General features: G+C 38.3%; 1 protein-coding gene across 1 annotated transcript; it reads left to right on the top strand.

Annotated features, from left to right (window-relative positions):
* Nucleotides 1-9,627: 9,627 nt before the first annotated feature.
* Nucleotides 9,628-11,004, top strand: LOC131683653 (uncharacterized). Its single transcript, XM_058965812.1, has 2 exons — nucleotides 9,628-10,756; nucleotides 10,811-11,004. Exons 1-2 carry the CDS (start codon nucleotides 9,628-9,630, stop codon nucleotides 11,002-11,004), a joined length of 1,323 nt encoding a protein of 440 aa, XP_058821795.1.
* The last annotated feature ends 4,099 nt before the right edge of the window (nucleotides 11,005-15,103 follow it).

Here is a 15,103-nt window from a genome sequence, read left to right as displayed (position 1 = left end):
TTTTTTGTTTTCCATCGGAAAACTCTAAGCCCGCCATATGGCTTAATAACCTAATTTTTCTATTATCCGCCTTTTTTACGTGACGGCAGACGTTTCCCGGAAAAACATTAACGGTCTTTGCATGTCTTCACGAACGCATATTATGTCTATATACCTTCTCACAAAGTGGAAATAGACGACATTACCGGCGATACCAGTGTGATATGCGAACATTTGCTGAAACATTGGGTTGGCGGTTTTAAGGACCCCTTGTTTCAGTCGGTGAAAATACTGGATTGAAAGGAGTCAAATTCTTATCGGGTGACCTTCGCTGCGTCTGCTACACTAAGTAACAATTTCTCGCACAAGACTCGTCCATCTGTTCGTACCGTGGGTTATAAACTGTCTTAATTTCTTAATTCTAAACAATACAACCACAATGCTGAAAGGTGCCCTATATGTGGAGAGAATTTGTATGTATTTGTACAAACTAGTCGGAGATAAACTGGCCATTGTGTCGAGCTACCGTTACCTCAATACCCATTCTGAAAAATGTCCGTTTCAAGTTCTAATTTCAGCACCACAAACGCCCAGATATGTTGATTCATGATAAAAGTCGATGTCGAGTCACCACTCTCACTGGTCGTAGAGTTGATTGATATGTAGATGTTAAAAGTGGCTACACTTATTGTTGATGTGGTGCTTCTGACGTCACTCGGAAGTCATTCCGAAGCAGCTGAAATTATAGCAGGAGCTAGCCGTTTCCAGAAGAGTAGCTGAGCTGAGTTTTAATGTGTTAAACGTAAATTTTTAGAAAGTTTGTGCTATGTAGTCAGTGTTACGTAGGAATGTAGGGTGACAATAAAACGACTACTTTTGAAATCACTGATGTCCAAATTCGGTTAACCCCGATCCCTCCCCCCAAAGAGTTTTAAATTTGTATGGAATTTGTTGGCCAAAATATACTAATAGTTCATATAGTTACCGCCAGAGGTCGCTATGAACGTCCGAACACGCGCCTAGGAGGGAGTTAAGTATTTGAAGAAATGCCGAACAAGTTTGTCGAACATCGCAGGACAGTCCAACCAACCGTTATGGAGTTATTAAGGGACGAGGGTTTCAGCGTGAAAAATAACTACTTTTTGCGAATTTTTTAAGAAATTTGGGTGAAGCGAATTGGGAGTGTGTATCTTCGTAGCGAGCGGTTGACTCTCGTAGCGCTCCCTTCGCGTCGGTTAATTTTGGTTATTTGCGGCACGGTTTACTGCCTTTTGGTTGTCGAAAGTGTGAATAACGGTGCAATTTGGCGATAATACAAAGTGAAGTGGCTTATAAAAGCATTGTTCGACTGACGCGAGGTGTGACAGTTTGTGAAGGTCTAATTTCGGCAAATGAAAAAGAGTCTTCTAGGGTTGCCACCCCTCCGGGTTTGACCCGGAGACTCCGGTTTTCGGGAGCGACCTCCGGACCTCCGGGTTTCACATCAATTTCTCCGGGTTTTGGTGGGAAGAAGCATAATTTCAATTTTCAATGAAAAACGACATAAGTCGTTCAAAATAATGTGAAAAGGATGTTTTGCTGCAATTTTACCAAATCAATTCACTGTTAGTGGTGCTTATCACCAGCTGCATCAAGGTTTGACAGATTTGTTCTAATCCAAATGACTATGTCAACATCAAACGAGTTCTTCCGGTGTTGTTGCTACTCCTTCAGCGATCCTTAACTGTTTGTTAGGTTCGCCCCCTTGTTGCGACCTCTGGTGATGAATAACCGACATCACATAGTGCTCCCCATGTAATACCGCGGCCATGCCTCCTTTACTCTACTTTTCCGGTTAGTTATGGAGGAGAATAATGCTCGTTCGACTTATCCTCCACAGCGAGAGAAGCTGGTGCTTTTGTATTCTTGGCACTTTGTCGGGGAAGTGATATACTACACCAGAGTAAACCGAACAAATCGTCCTCAAACGTGAAAAATTTACAGCTTTATTTTAACGTAGTAATAAAAATCGATTAAAGTGCTCTAAAATGCCGAGCGATCGCTTTGATTCCAATTTCTGTCTAGTTCCACTCAAAAGTGAAAGGTCAGTGAAAATCTCCGGGTCAAAGCCTCTCCAGAGGTGGCAACCCTAGTCTTTTCCTCGCATTACGGGCCGTCGATTCCCGATGCAAGGACAGTGGGAGTGCACAGAAAACATCTAGAAACACGGTGTACTTTCTAGAAGTAGTGAAAAGTGGTTTTTCGGAAAATAAAATTCGATCCGAAAAGTGAAAAAGTGCGGCGATAGGGAAATTTGACATTCAAATAATTGGTGTTTCACAAGCGACTAGCGACTACCAGGTGTCGCCCCAAAATTCTTCACCTGAAAAATAGGTGGCAAACCAGCCGATCGGTGCTCAGTTAATTTCGTTCGCGTCCCTTGTCACCGGTGTCGGCGGTGCTATCTTTGAATATTCTTGGATATTCAACTGTTTTTATTGCTTTCTTGTTTTGTTGCAAATGAGTAGAGGTTGTGATTCTTTTATATTCGGGATTGCAGATATTTTGTCGCATGTAAATTTTGGGCGTTCGTTGATGTGATGGCACTGTAAAAAACACGTATCCGCCGGTCGGCTAACTTTTCTTTGGACTGAGCAAACTAATTTCTATGTTTGGGGTTTGTTTTACCAACGGGGGAACTGATCCACAGAATATTCAATGTGCTTAGGGAGAGCACATGGCCTTGTTTGAGTAGAATGATGACTTCAATCATGTATAATGTTTGAGAATTGACAATTCGCGAGAGGGATCGGGGACCGGTTGGCAATTACCTTCAGTTATGTCCGCACGAAGAATAAGTGTTTTTCTGTCATGTTCATTGGTTAGAGTTCAATTCTATCTCATGCCCCCACGCGAGTCTGGGTCTATTGATGACATTTGGTCCTTGGACAGGCGACGACTGGGTGCTGTTGGCCTTCTGCCGGTGGTGGCAGAGTGAGGGGGTGCGAGCGGATCTGGCCGGGAAGACAATACCGTAAAGACGAATTTGTTGTTCGGGGGTTGGCTCCAATGGGACTTTGATTTGACTGCTGTCGATGCGTACTGAAGGTTCGCCGCATCTGTTTTGGTGATCTTGCAAGTCTCATTTCAAGTTCCGTTATTGGTAACAGGCCCGTGCATCGGGTTAACGATTTCCCTTCAATGTTCGATATAATCGTTCGTATACGTGTTCACAAACAATCCAATAAGGAAAATAGGAAATACTTTCGTTGATTTATAACATCTCGAACTATCATAACTCTTTGTCTGTATAACGTGTTATCACTCGGTAGTTTGCAACCCAAAAATATATCGTAGAGACGGAATAGCAAAATTAGTCCAAATAATGTCGCAATAAATAGTGATCCGGCCCATTACGCAGATAAGATTAGCTTTTCTAGGCAATACTCCCACGGTCGGCAGTGTGGGGTTGGAAGCGAATCCTAGACCCTATTCCCTTTCAAACCACTAACTCCGCGACACCTATGAAAGAGTCTGATGAACCTTCTGTATAAGATTCCGCATTTTATTCAAACGATCGCCGGGTAAAATCAGCACCGACACGATAGAAACCACGAACAAATTCGTCGCGTGATTGTATATTATTAAAAAATATAAGCAGTGCTCCTTATCGACGGCTATCCGGAGTTCAAGGTGCTCATTTTGCTAATCGTATTAATGCAACAAATGATAAATTTCCCAAATTCTCGGCAGCCGGCTGCCCAGAGCAATTATTACATGATAACGCTACTGACACATTTAATAACAACTCTCCCCTTCCCGTGATACATGTGGAGATGCAGAGGATTCCTCGGTCTCTAGTAGCATCATGTATCGGACTAACGTTCCTTCCTTTCCCAGAAGATCTGCATTCGGACGTAGCCGGCGTTTGTGTTGATCAGCATGCAGGGATCAGAATAGATTGTACAATGTGGCTCATTATGTTATTCCCAAGCATGTTGTTCCAATGAACATTTTGCAACCTAATTTGGTTCTGGTCAATAACGGTGTAGCAACTACGGGCGATCTCTTATGCTTATGCTTATGCTTATGCTTAAATTTGGGTGAAGCGAATTGATCAAAACTTTTGTACATTATAATGTATCATTTCAATTAAATTCTGGAATTTTTCCATGCAAAAATATCGACAAGCGCCTCTGTGACGAAGCTTTTTGTAGAAAGTTTTTGGAAAAAACACGATTTACGATGTTAACTGCCATTCAAAAACTACTTAACCAATTTATTTCAAACTTTGCATACGCATTCTATGTATAAAATACCTAACCCCTGCGTTGAGTATTTTAATTAAGAGGGTTTTCTACTCGACGGAATAACCATGTTTCACGAACTTTCACGAAAAATTTCGCCGCTTTATGAGATTCACAGTTTAAACCAAAGTTTGCTTGAAAAATGGGAATGTTCAATAAGTAATTGGTACCTAAGTAAAATGGCCATATTTTAATATCCCACCAACCCAATATGGCATATGGCAAGGTGAATATATGACAGTTTTCCCCCTTACGATTTACATTAAAGATCTAATCTCTTAGGTGCTTTTACCACTTGCGTGGACCTTCTCGGCATTTGATGATACAGCCCTGAACCTAGTCCATAATATGCAACACTTGATATTAGATCTTGTACTGGAGGCAACACAGCTGGCTCAGCCTTCGAACTTGGTGGACGTGGGTTTGTAGATCTAGACGGTTTGTGGGAAGTCGGCACAGTAATGCTATTCGGAACGGTAGTAACGGTTACGGGCTGTCGAGGCACGTTTGGCAAATTTGGTATCTTTGCTAGACTGCGATTGTTTTGTAGGTTCGGACCCACTTCACGTAGTTGGTCGATATGCCACTTCCATATACGGTTATCGTCCAACTGTACCATGTGGTGCAGCTTTCCTAGCTTCGCGAGGTCATGTCCGTATTTCCACTTTCAGTTATCTTGGAAATTACGAGCTGCAACTCTTCCTCTCTCGGGAATAACTCGTACTTTGGGATAAGTCTCCTCCGAGTACGTAGGGACAGTACCATCAAATCAAGGCGAGAACGAATTTGGCGATAGAGGAGTATCATAAAAAGGGACTTCCCGGTAGAGGGGTGTATTGCCTTACAGAATGTTGTAAAATACCACGTGCATTCTCGATTTGTCACATTGAAGGGCTTTCATTTTGTATTTGAAGGTCTGGATGAACCTTTCTACCTTTGTCGCTGCATGGTACGGTGCGCCCATTTTGTGGAAAATACCGTTCTATTCTAGGAATCTCTGGAACTCACCTTAAGTGAATTGAGCATCAAGATCGCTGAACAACACGCAAGGTATTCCATAGACTCGTTGCAGGCATTGATAGTTTTAGTGGTCGTTATGACCCGCAAAATCTTTATCTCTGGTCATTTAGTGTATGCGTCGACAAAAACAATAAAATACTTTCCCATGAACGGTCCAGCGAAGCCAACGTGTACTCTTTCGAATAGCTGTGTAGCAGGATCACAGCAATGAAAAGGTTCTTTTTCAGGATTAGGACGTATAACCTGACAAGACCAGCAGTTATTGACCAACTCTTCAATATTCCTGTCGATTAGTTCCAACCAGACAAAACCTTTGACAAGTGACTTCATACGAATACCCCCAAAGTGGGTGGTATGCTGCCAGACTCATTATCCGTGTAGAGCACGCACTTGCGCCCATACAAATATTGGTGGAACCGTTGAGTTCCGAAAACAATTATGCGTACGCCTCCCGATCAACTTGTTTGCATTTACATTGAGTCTCATTCAAGGTCTGTGACGCATATTGTATCGGCCGCTCTGATCCGTCCGGCAGAAAGTGGCTTAGCACGGCTCCAACTCCGTAAGGTGATGCATCGGCTGGTAACTCGGGATTGGAATGTACTAGAAAACTTAAAGATTGCGTCTGTTTCACTTTTCTAAAGCATTCCTCGTACGACATTGACTATTGGAAAGGCATGTCGTTTCGCATTAGTCTATTAAATGGGTATCTACCCATGTTCAGATAAAGAAGAAAACGTCCGTAATAATTCACTAACCCAACGAAGGATCGAACTTGCTATTGATTTCGGGAGTGGGCATTTTCTGTACCGCGTCGATTTTCTGTTGCACTTTGCATATTTCATGGCGGTTGAGAACATAACCGTAATACTCTGTTTGGTCCGCAAAGAATACGCACTTGTTCAAGTTAATTCGTATACCGCATTGGCATAAACTGGCTTAGGGCATGTTCAGGAGCATTTTATTTTAGGAGTTTCAAAGTAGAACTGGAACTGAAACATTCACATCCCCAGCTTAGCATTTTGTTTTATTATTTCGAATAGTTTTGTTTAAAAATTTAAAACTGTTATACAACGCCGTTTTATTTGTTGCTGATTTTAAAACACGTTTAGAACTGTGTTTTAAATACATGTAGAGTACTCAGCGCAGACACTTAGACCCGATAGACTGGGGGCAAATAAACTTGAAAGCAGTGACGCTGAAGGCATGGCGAGACATGAATTTTAAACTGAATAGAACGCCCGCTAAAACTGCTGCTGGCGACAGCAAGTTCTAGTTTTAAAATTTTCAGTTTTATATTATAGCACTGTCAAAATTTTGAATCTAAAATTGAAACACTTCTGAATATGCCCTTATAGTCCGTATTTCTATGACCTCCTACGGACTACCATTCCAAAGTATTGATTTTGATACCAGGTACCTCACTCTTCGGCTTTCAAATGACCTTACCTGCGGCGATAGCGAGCAACATTCACGATGAAACGCACAAAGCAAAATCTCAACTCCCAGCCGGTTCAGTCTCTCATGGTAATAGGGGGTACTGAATACAATAGGAGCATAGCGCGAATTGGATTATGGACTACTTAGGTATTTTTCCCAGAATGGCAATGTTCTAGCAGAATATAGTGCTTGAGCCCCGTATTCCATGTAATTTGACTCATGACGCAAGTCACTAATCGGCATTCGGTATCCCTCGTCCATCACCAAAGTATCAGCACCATCATCGTGCAACCAATGCCAGTCCAGCTGTGTTCACAGCCGATTGGGTACACCTCCTCTGTGAGAGTTAATCAACGAACACTGACACGCGCCACTATACACCACGTCTCTGCACCGAGAGTAAAAACGAAGACTACATATCAAGAAGACTGGCAACTTTGTCCAGAATCTGGAGACAGTAACAGCAACGCCGTTTGCGGGTGAAGGTGGTACTTCCCATAGTGATGCACACACACATATACACTTTTACGTTAAGCTTCCTACCGTTCTCCAATAGAGGCACTGTAACCTCTGTCGCTACTCGTCTTTAGGGGGGAAGGAAAGAGATATCAGTCTTCTTAATATGTAGTCTTCGGTAAAAAGCAAACATCAATCGATGTGCCTTCATCTAGACAGACGCCGTGTACGTTCTGCTTGGTTGCACGGTAATAGGCGGTATTGAATGTAATAGAAGCATTGCGTGGATTGTATTCCGGCCTACGTATTTTTGTCAATTTAGTAAAGTTCTGATGTGACGAATTGAAAAAATAAATTGATTGACCTATTCCCAAATTATAGTTCATTGAAAAATGGATGGTCACAAAAATGTTCACCTGGAAATTTGTTTTAAATTTTATGCAAACTTTAGTTTTAAACTGGCAAACTTCGTTCCAATATTTTTAAAAAGATTTCGCAGCAGTTTAGTAAAAACCCCAAACCAAAGGTAATGTTTAGATATGTTCTGCCCATTAGTCCAGTCCGTTAGGAATATTCTATTGTCAAACATTTTTAAAGTCTTAAAAAAGTCCCCAAAAATTTTACTTAGTTGGCAAACATATTTGGACAATGGAGTTCTGGGAAAGTGGTTGCACTTGATCATCCCTGAAGTATCAACGGGTTCAATGTGTCGTGATTTCATTCGTGTGACAGTAAGAGGAATGTCGAATCTCTATACATTAATATACATCTCCGCCCTATTGGGCCCGTAGAACATATTTATTGTGCTAGCGGAGTCACTAAGACTTTAAACATGTTGTTTAGTGTATGCGCTGCATAGCTGGAAACCAAACCCTATTTAGTGGATTCTTTAGTAGAGCTCAAGCCAAACCACACCACGTTCCGCTTTATCACATCATCGCCTTCCGCTATCTTCCATGCAAGAAACTCATATATTCTTTTCTAAAACGATTAACTTTTAAATTAAATTGTCCTCGCTACATTTTTAGTTTTTTATCCTTTGCAACTCATAACCCTAATTTCTTTCTTTATGTCAGTCAACAGTTAGTTGAAATAATAAAAATACGTAAAGGTAACAGAAAAAATATCAAAATCAAGAATATAAATTCATTATATATATATATATATATATATATATATATATATATATATATATATATATATATATATATATATATATATATATATATATATATATATATATATATATATATATATATATATATATATATATATATATATATATATATATAGATATATATATATATATATATATATATATATATATATATATATATATATATATATATATATATATATATATATATATATATATATATATATATATATATATATATATAACGTGATAGGCTTAAGAAAACTATGTAACATGCATAAAAGAGATAGGAGTCTTACATTGAATTAGTTTGATTCTCTAACTCCAATGTGCGATCGGCGTGTTAATATATGAATGTTATGCTACCCAGTTAAGCTCAGCCGGAAATGAACCGGAATTCTGGCTGGTTCCAGTTCGTATTCCGGCTCCAGTGACACAACCGATTCTACTTAGAAACTGGAATCGGTTGTGTCACTGGAGCCGGAATACGAACTGGAACCAGCCAGAATTCCAGTTCATTTGCGGCTGAACTCTACTGGGTAATAGCGTCACCATGCAAAATAATTTCAATTTTTTTAACTAGACGCGAAAGCTTTTTAACCCATTCATGCCCATGTTGTTTATGGACAACAACGTTTTTAAACAGCTATAATTTTTGATTGAGGTAAGATTTGTTCACAAAAACAAGTAAGGCTGTAGGCAATAGTAACATTTCCTTTAGGTATTAACAGTAACAAGGATCAGCTCTGGAACTGAAGTTATTGCAATTAGTCTGATTGGATTCCGATGGAGCAGTGCTGCCAGGGACAGTTTACGTTGAAATGAATTTTCATATATCTTCGTAAATATTCTAAGAGAATTGTATTGAGCATTTGGAGGTAAAAATTGAGCAGGTTCTATCACGGCGAGGAAAGCACATATCTTTATGAAAAAAGGCTTTTCGACTTGACTCCACCGCACAGTGGGACAGAATCAAAAAAAAGTAAGTCAGTGACAGTTTTATTTCTTACACAAGTTGAAAACTTTACTTGTATGACAGTTCTCAGTTATGAAACTATTGGTTATGGCGCTTTGATCATTCTGTTTTTTCCCGCCAAGGAGAACGGTTAAGTTTTCGCACGGTGTGAAATTAAAAGCGTGTTTTAAGGATTTTTTCAATCTTTTCAGTGACAAGGCTTTAGTGGATATAAGCAAGAGACTTTTGACGAATTGAATTGAAGTCGGAGCGGAGTTTTTTTGGAATCTACCAGAGGAGAATACCAAACGCGGACACTTGAAGGAGGAGTGAAGATGATGGAAGGTGGAGGCGATCCGCCCCCAGCGGATCCCGGAGAACAAAGCGAAACGGAAATGGACAACCCAAAGGATACACGGAAATCGACTGGAAACAAGGAAAACTACCTGTATACGGTTCAAGATGATGGACCATACAGAATCTACGTGGAAAGTGCAAATGCTGAGAAAATCAACAAATTCTCTTTGGGATCGGTAATTCGGAAAATGGACAAGTATCGACATCATGTCATCGAGCTCAAGTATCTTGGACGCAACAAAATAATTGTGTTTATGAACAGTTACAAGAAGGCAAACCTTTTCGTCGGAGATGAACGAGTGAAAGAATGTGGATACAAGGCGTACATACCACGACACTTGCTGTGCGTTACCGGTGTTTTGGCGGGAATCCCAACTGACATTTCGGTGGAGGAAATCAAGCAAGAGATTGAGTGCGACTATCAAGTGGTAGATGTCTATCGCTTAAATCAATTTGTGGAAGGGAGATCTAGACCAACCAACCGAGTGAGTGTGACATTTCGAGCGAAGCAGTTACCGGAGAAGGTCAAACTTTTCTGCTGCACCCAGAGGATTAGTCCATTCATCCAGAAGGTTCTGTTTTGCCAAAAATGTCATCGTTTCAACCATAAGACCGAAAATTGCAAAGGTAAGCGACGCTGTGCCAACTGTTCGGAAATACACGATGAAGAGGAGAGCTACAAACATTGTGCAAATGACATGAAGTGTCTGTACTGCAAATCTGCGAACCATCGAACAGTCGATGCAATATGCCCAGAAAAAGAGAAACAGCGAACAATAAAATCCCTAATGGCGAAGAGAAGTCTGACATACGTCGAAGCACGAGAGCTAGCTGCACCGGTTCTAACAAGCAACATTTACGAAGCTTTAGCGGAATCTACAATGGACCCAACACCGGCAGAGAGCTTCGCCAAAATGACGGCAGGAAAGTTCGCGAAGAAGACAGCAACAGGAGCAATACCGAAGCGGAGAATGGATACATCACCAAAAGAAGGACATTCACAGGAAATTGTACAACAGAAACTACAAAACAACGACATCAAGGAGAAGCGGTTAAGGACGGACAAGGACAATCGAGCACCAACCAGGATAATAACGCCCAATACAGGTAAAGCTGCCAACGAAAGAGGAATGGGGCTGCATAACCCATTTACGGTGACAGAGCAGGAACGATGGGAAAACATCACATCAGAGGCCAGAAAAGCAGCGAAGGAAACAGCGGAGCAAAACATGCGTGGGATGCTTATGAACTTCTACAGCGATTTAGTCCAAAATAGCGAGATGTCGCAGGAATTACAACAAACCATAAAGGAAGTATCCAAAAGACATTTTAAATTAGATAACACCATATTTTAATTTTTTCAGCAATGGGTGCGTTTAAAATGGTACAACTGAACATACAAAGCCTATCTAAACACAAAGATGAATTGTGCAGGTTGCTACGTAGTGGCGACTATTCAGCAGCCTTGCTATCAGAAACATGGACTAAACATGAACTAGAAGGAACGAGTAAGTATAACATTTCACGATACCACAAGTTTCTAAAATCCAGAGATGATACTTATGGAGGAACAGGTATATTTTTAAGGGAAGATTGGGGATATCTTGATATTAAATTCAATGGTATGTCTAATTCAACGCAAGTCGTTGGTATTAAGGTGGTTCGTTTGGATTTGGTATTGGTTTCATTGTATATTAAACCATCTATAACAATCCAAGATTTAGAAGACGATTTAACTAAAATATTTGAAACGGTAAAACCCTTTAAAAAAGTTATAATCGGTGGTGACTGGAACGGACATCACTTCGCCTGGGGCAATGATTACCACGACACGAAAGGTAATGCTATAATGGATAAAATCAACACATATAACGTTTTGATACTCAATGATGGATCAAAAACCTTCAAACCATTAGAACTTAATAAAAAAGCAACAGCAATCGATATAACATTAGCTACTGCTAGTATTTACAATGATATAGAATGGAAAACATTGGATGAAAGTATAGGAAGTCATCATCTAATTATTCAAATCAAATTTACACATCAAAACAGTGAGAATACAAAACCGGAATATGTATACAATAATAAGAAAATAAAAGAAGACATAAGTAAATTAAATTTATCCAATATAAATGATATAAACGACTTTCAAAAAATGGTTGAAAAAATTTATAAAAATAATAAAACAAAAAATAAATATATCCCTAAATTCTGGTGGACAGAGAAAGTAGAACAAGCTTGGCAGAATAAGAAAACAGCACGAACTAATTTCAATAAACATTCAAACTCAGAAAACCTAATCAAATTTAAAAAATCCCAGGCTATATTTACTAGACTTAAACGAGAAGAAATTAAAAATAAATTTTTGGAATTTGTGACGAGTATTGATCCATCATTGAACTCAAAAGAACTATGGAACAAAGTTAATAAAATAACAGGTAAACGTAAATCACAAAAAAATAACAACATTCTGTATGACGATGAAAAACTAGCTGATACTTTTTTGGATGTACATTTTGGAGAAAATAACTTGAAACCTCTAGAATCTTTTTATAACTACACAAACTATGATTTGCTAAATGCAGAACAATTTGGAAAAACTGTAAATAAAAAGAAAAACTCATCACCGGGAAAAGATAAAATAACTTACGAAATGCTACGTTCATTATCCGCTGAATCTAAGGAAGCAATAGTTAAAGAAATAAATAAATACTGGAAAAACTGCTACCTACCAATAACCCTAAAAACTATTAAAGTAATAGCCATCCCAAAACCGGGTAAAAACCAGTCAACCATAGAAGGTAAACGACCAATATCCCTAATTCCAACCATTACAAAAACCATAAATACCGAAGTGCTAAGTAGATTGCAGAACTTCTTAGATAACAATAATATCATCCCAGAAACTTCATTCGGATTTCGTAAAAATAATTCAACCATAACTTGCACTAACTACTTGATTAATAAAATAAAACAAAATAAACGAAACGGGTTCTTAACAGGAGTTATATTTTTAGATCTTTCTAATGCTTTCAACACAGTTAATGTCTCAATATTGGAACAAATTATGATACAGTACTCCATCCCATCTGAAATAATACAATGGATTACAAATTTTTTACAAAGTAGGAAAATAATTTTCGAAACAAAAAACAAAACTTTAGAGCGATTCATAAGTAACGGGTTACCCCAGGGCGATGTGATGTCACCAACCTTATTTAATGTATATACGGCAAATCTACATAATCTAATTGAAGATGATACAGAACTAGTACAATTTGCAGATGATTTCACCATAATAATTAAAGGAAAACAATTAGAGAGTATAAATCAATCTGGACAAATATTTATTGATAAATTGACGACAGAAATGACTATGTTAAACTTCCAAATAAATGCTAATAAAACAAAAGCGATGCTGTTCCAGAACAGTAATAATACATTGAATATAAAAATTAACAACCAAATAATAGAAACCGTTAGTCACTATCCATACCTAGGTATCTGGTTAGACAGATATTTAAGTTTTGGAGCACATATTAAGGAGGTTAAAAGAAAAGCCAACGACAGATTAAATATGATTAAAATAATATCCGGAATAAAATTAGGAAGCCATCCACAAACCATGACGATTATCTACAATTCGCTAATAAACAGTATGGTACGATATGGACCCTCAATCTTTTCTAATTCAAAAAAGTCCAATTTGAAAGAATTACAAACAATCACAAACGCGTGCTTGAGAAGAGTTACCGGATGCACCCGCACCACACCATTAAACACGCTCATGGCAATAGGAGGTCAGAAACCCGTTAAATTACAGCATGAACAAAACACTGCTAAAGAAATAGCCAGATATTTCCACTCCAATAACATAGTTTCTACACAGCTTAACTTAGAAAACATAACTCATATTGACCCAAGTAAATTATCCTACTTAGAAGAAACATATATGAAGTACCATCAAATAATTGACAAAATATCTCCACTAGAACAAATAAATGCAACACCTAATATTACAGTCACATGCTCTCTAGAAGGCATATTGACGAATAAAAATGAATTAAATACAGCACAACTACGACAAGCAGCACTTTTCGCTATGAACGGTAGATATTTCGGTAGACCAAAAATATTTACAGACGCATCTAAAGATGACAACATCTGTGGTGTGGGTGTGTTTAACGAATATACAAATTCAAGAATTTCATTAAAGTTAAAAACAGAAACGTGTATAACAACAGCAGAGATAATAGCAATAGATGTAGCACTAGATGATATCGAAAAAAATGAAATTCAAAATGCAGTAATATATACCGATTCAAAATCAGCTTGTGAAATCATCTGCAATGCACTAAACAGTGGTATAGGAAGTAGATTAATCACCAAAATAATTCACAAGGCATCGCGTTGGTTAGTCGCAATCCAATGGATACCTAGTCACGTTCAAATAAACGGCAATGAAATAGCTGATGCTCTAGCAAAAAATGGTTTAAATGAGACTAGTACCTTATCTAACGTAGTTCTTCTAAAAGATTCTTTTTTGAGCATAGAGAAACAAATTATCCAAAAAACAAACTTGTGGTATCGTGAATATGCTATTGAAAAGGGGAAAGGAAAATTCTTTTATGAATTGCAAAAAACGATTGAAAAAGAACCATGGTTTTTCAATAAAGGATTGTCCAATGACGAAGCAAGGTTGCTGAATAGATTAATGTCGGGACATGATTTCTCAAAATATTGGCTTGCAAAGATGAAATTAGAGTCAGATGAAAACTGTGAGATTTGCCAAGAAGTGGAAAACTCACAACACATTATTTTGTTTTGTACCAGGTTTAACCGCACCCGTTCCAAATATTCATTCGATTGTAAATTTTCTTCACTTAAAGAATTGTTCAAGTCAAAAGATCTTAATATTCTAAAAGAAGTAGTCAATTTTGTTAAAGAAATTAAAGTAGATTTATAACTTTTACTAAATATGAATTAATACTGCGCATAGTTTCCATTATTTTCATTTCAGATTGATACTGCGATAACACGAAGCCGTCCTCGCGACATTAAATAAAACAACAGGGCAATATAGTCGCAGTCACTCAGCCCTTATACCGAGCTGTCAGCCGATAGCTCAAACAGAGAAGAAGAAGAAGAAGAAGCGCTTTGATGCCTTCGGAAAGGTTTCTTAATTTTTTAAGTAGTTTAATATAATGTAGGAAAATTTTGATTTAAGGGGATATATACGCAGATAAAAAATAACTTTGCAAGTTGTTGCCAAAATTGGAGGTCCTCACACGTAATTTTTTTGCCGAATCTCAGCTTTTTTCATCTTTTGCCGAAATCTAAACAGCTGGAAGTCAGCTAACATTATTTTTTGCTGACACCTCAGTAAAAGTGTCGTTTGAGTGCTGAGACTCGGGAAATATTTCACCAAAAATCAGCAAACTAATCTCACTT

The sequence above is a fragment of the Topomyia yanbarensis genome, chromosome 2 (genome assembly GCF_030247195.1).
Source record: "Topomyia yanbarensis strain Yona2022 chromosome 2, ASM3024719v1, whole genome shotgun sequence".
In the NCBI taxonomy this organism is placed as follows: Eukaryota; Metazoa; Arthropoda; class Insecta; order Diptera; family Culicidae; genus Topomyia; species Topomyia yanbarensis.
This window is presented reverse-complemented; position numbering and strand designations above follow the sequence as displayed.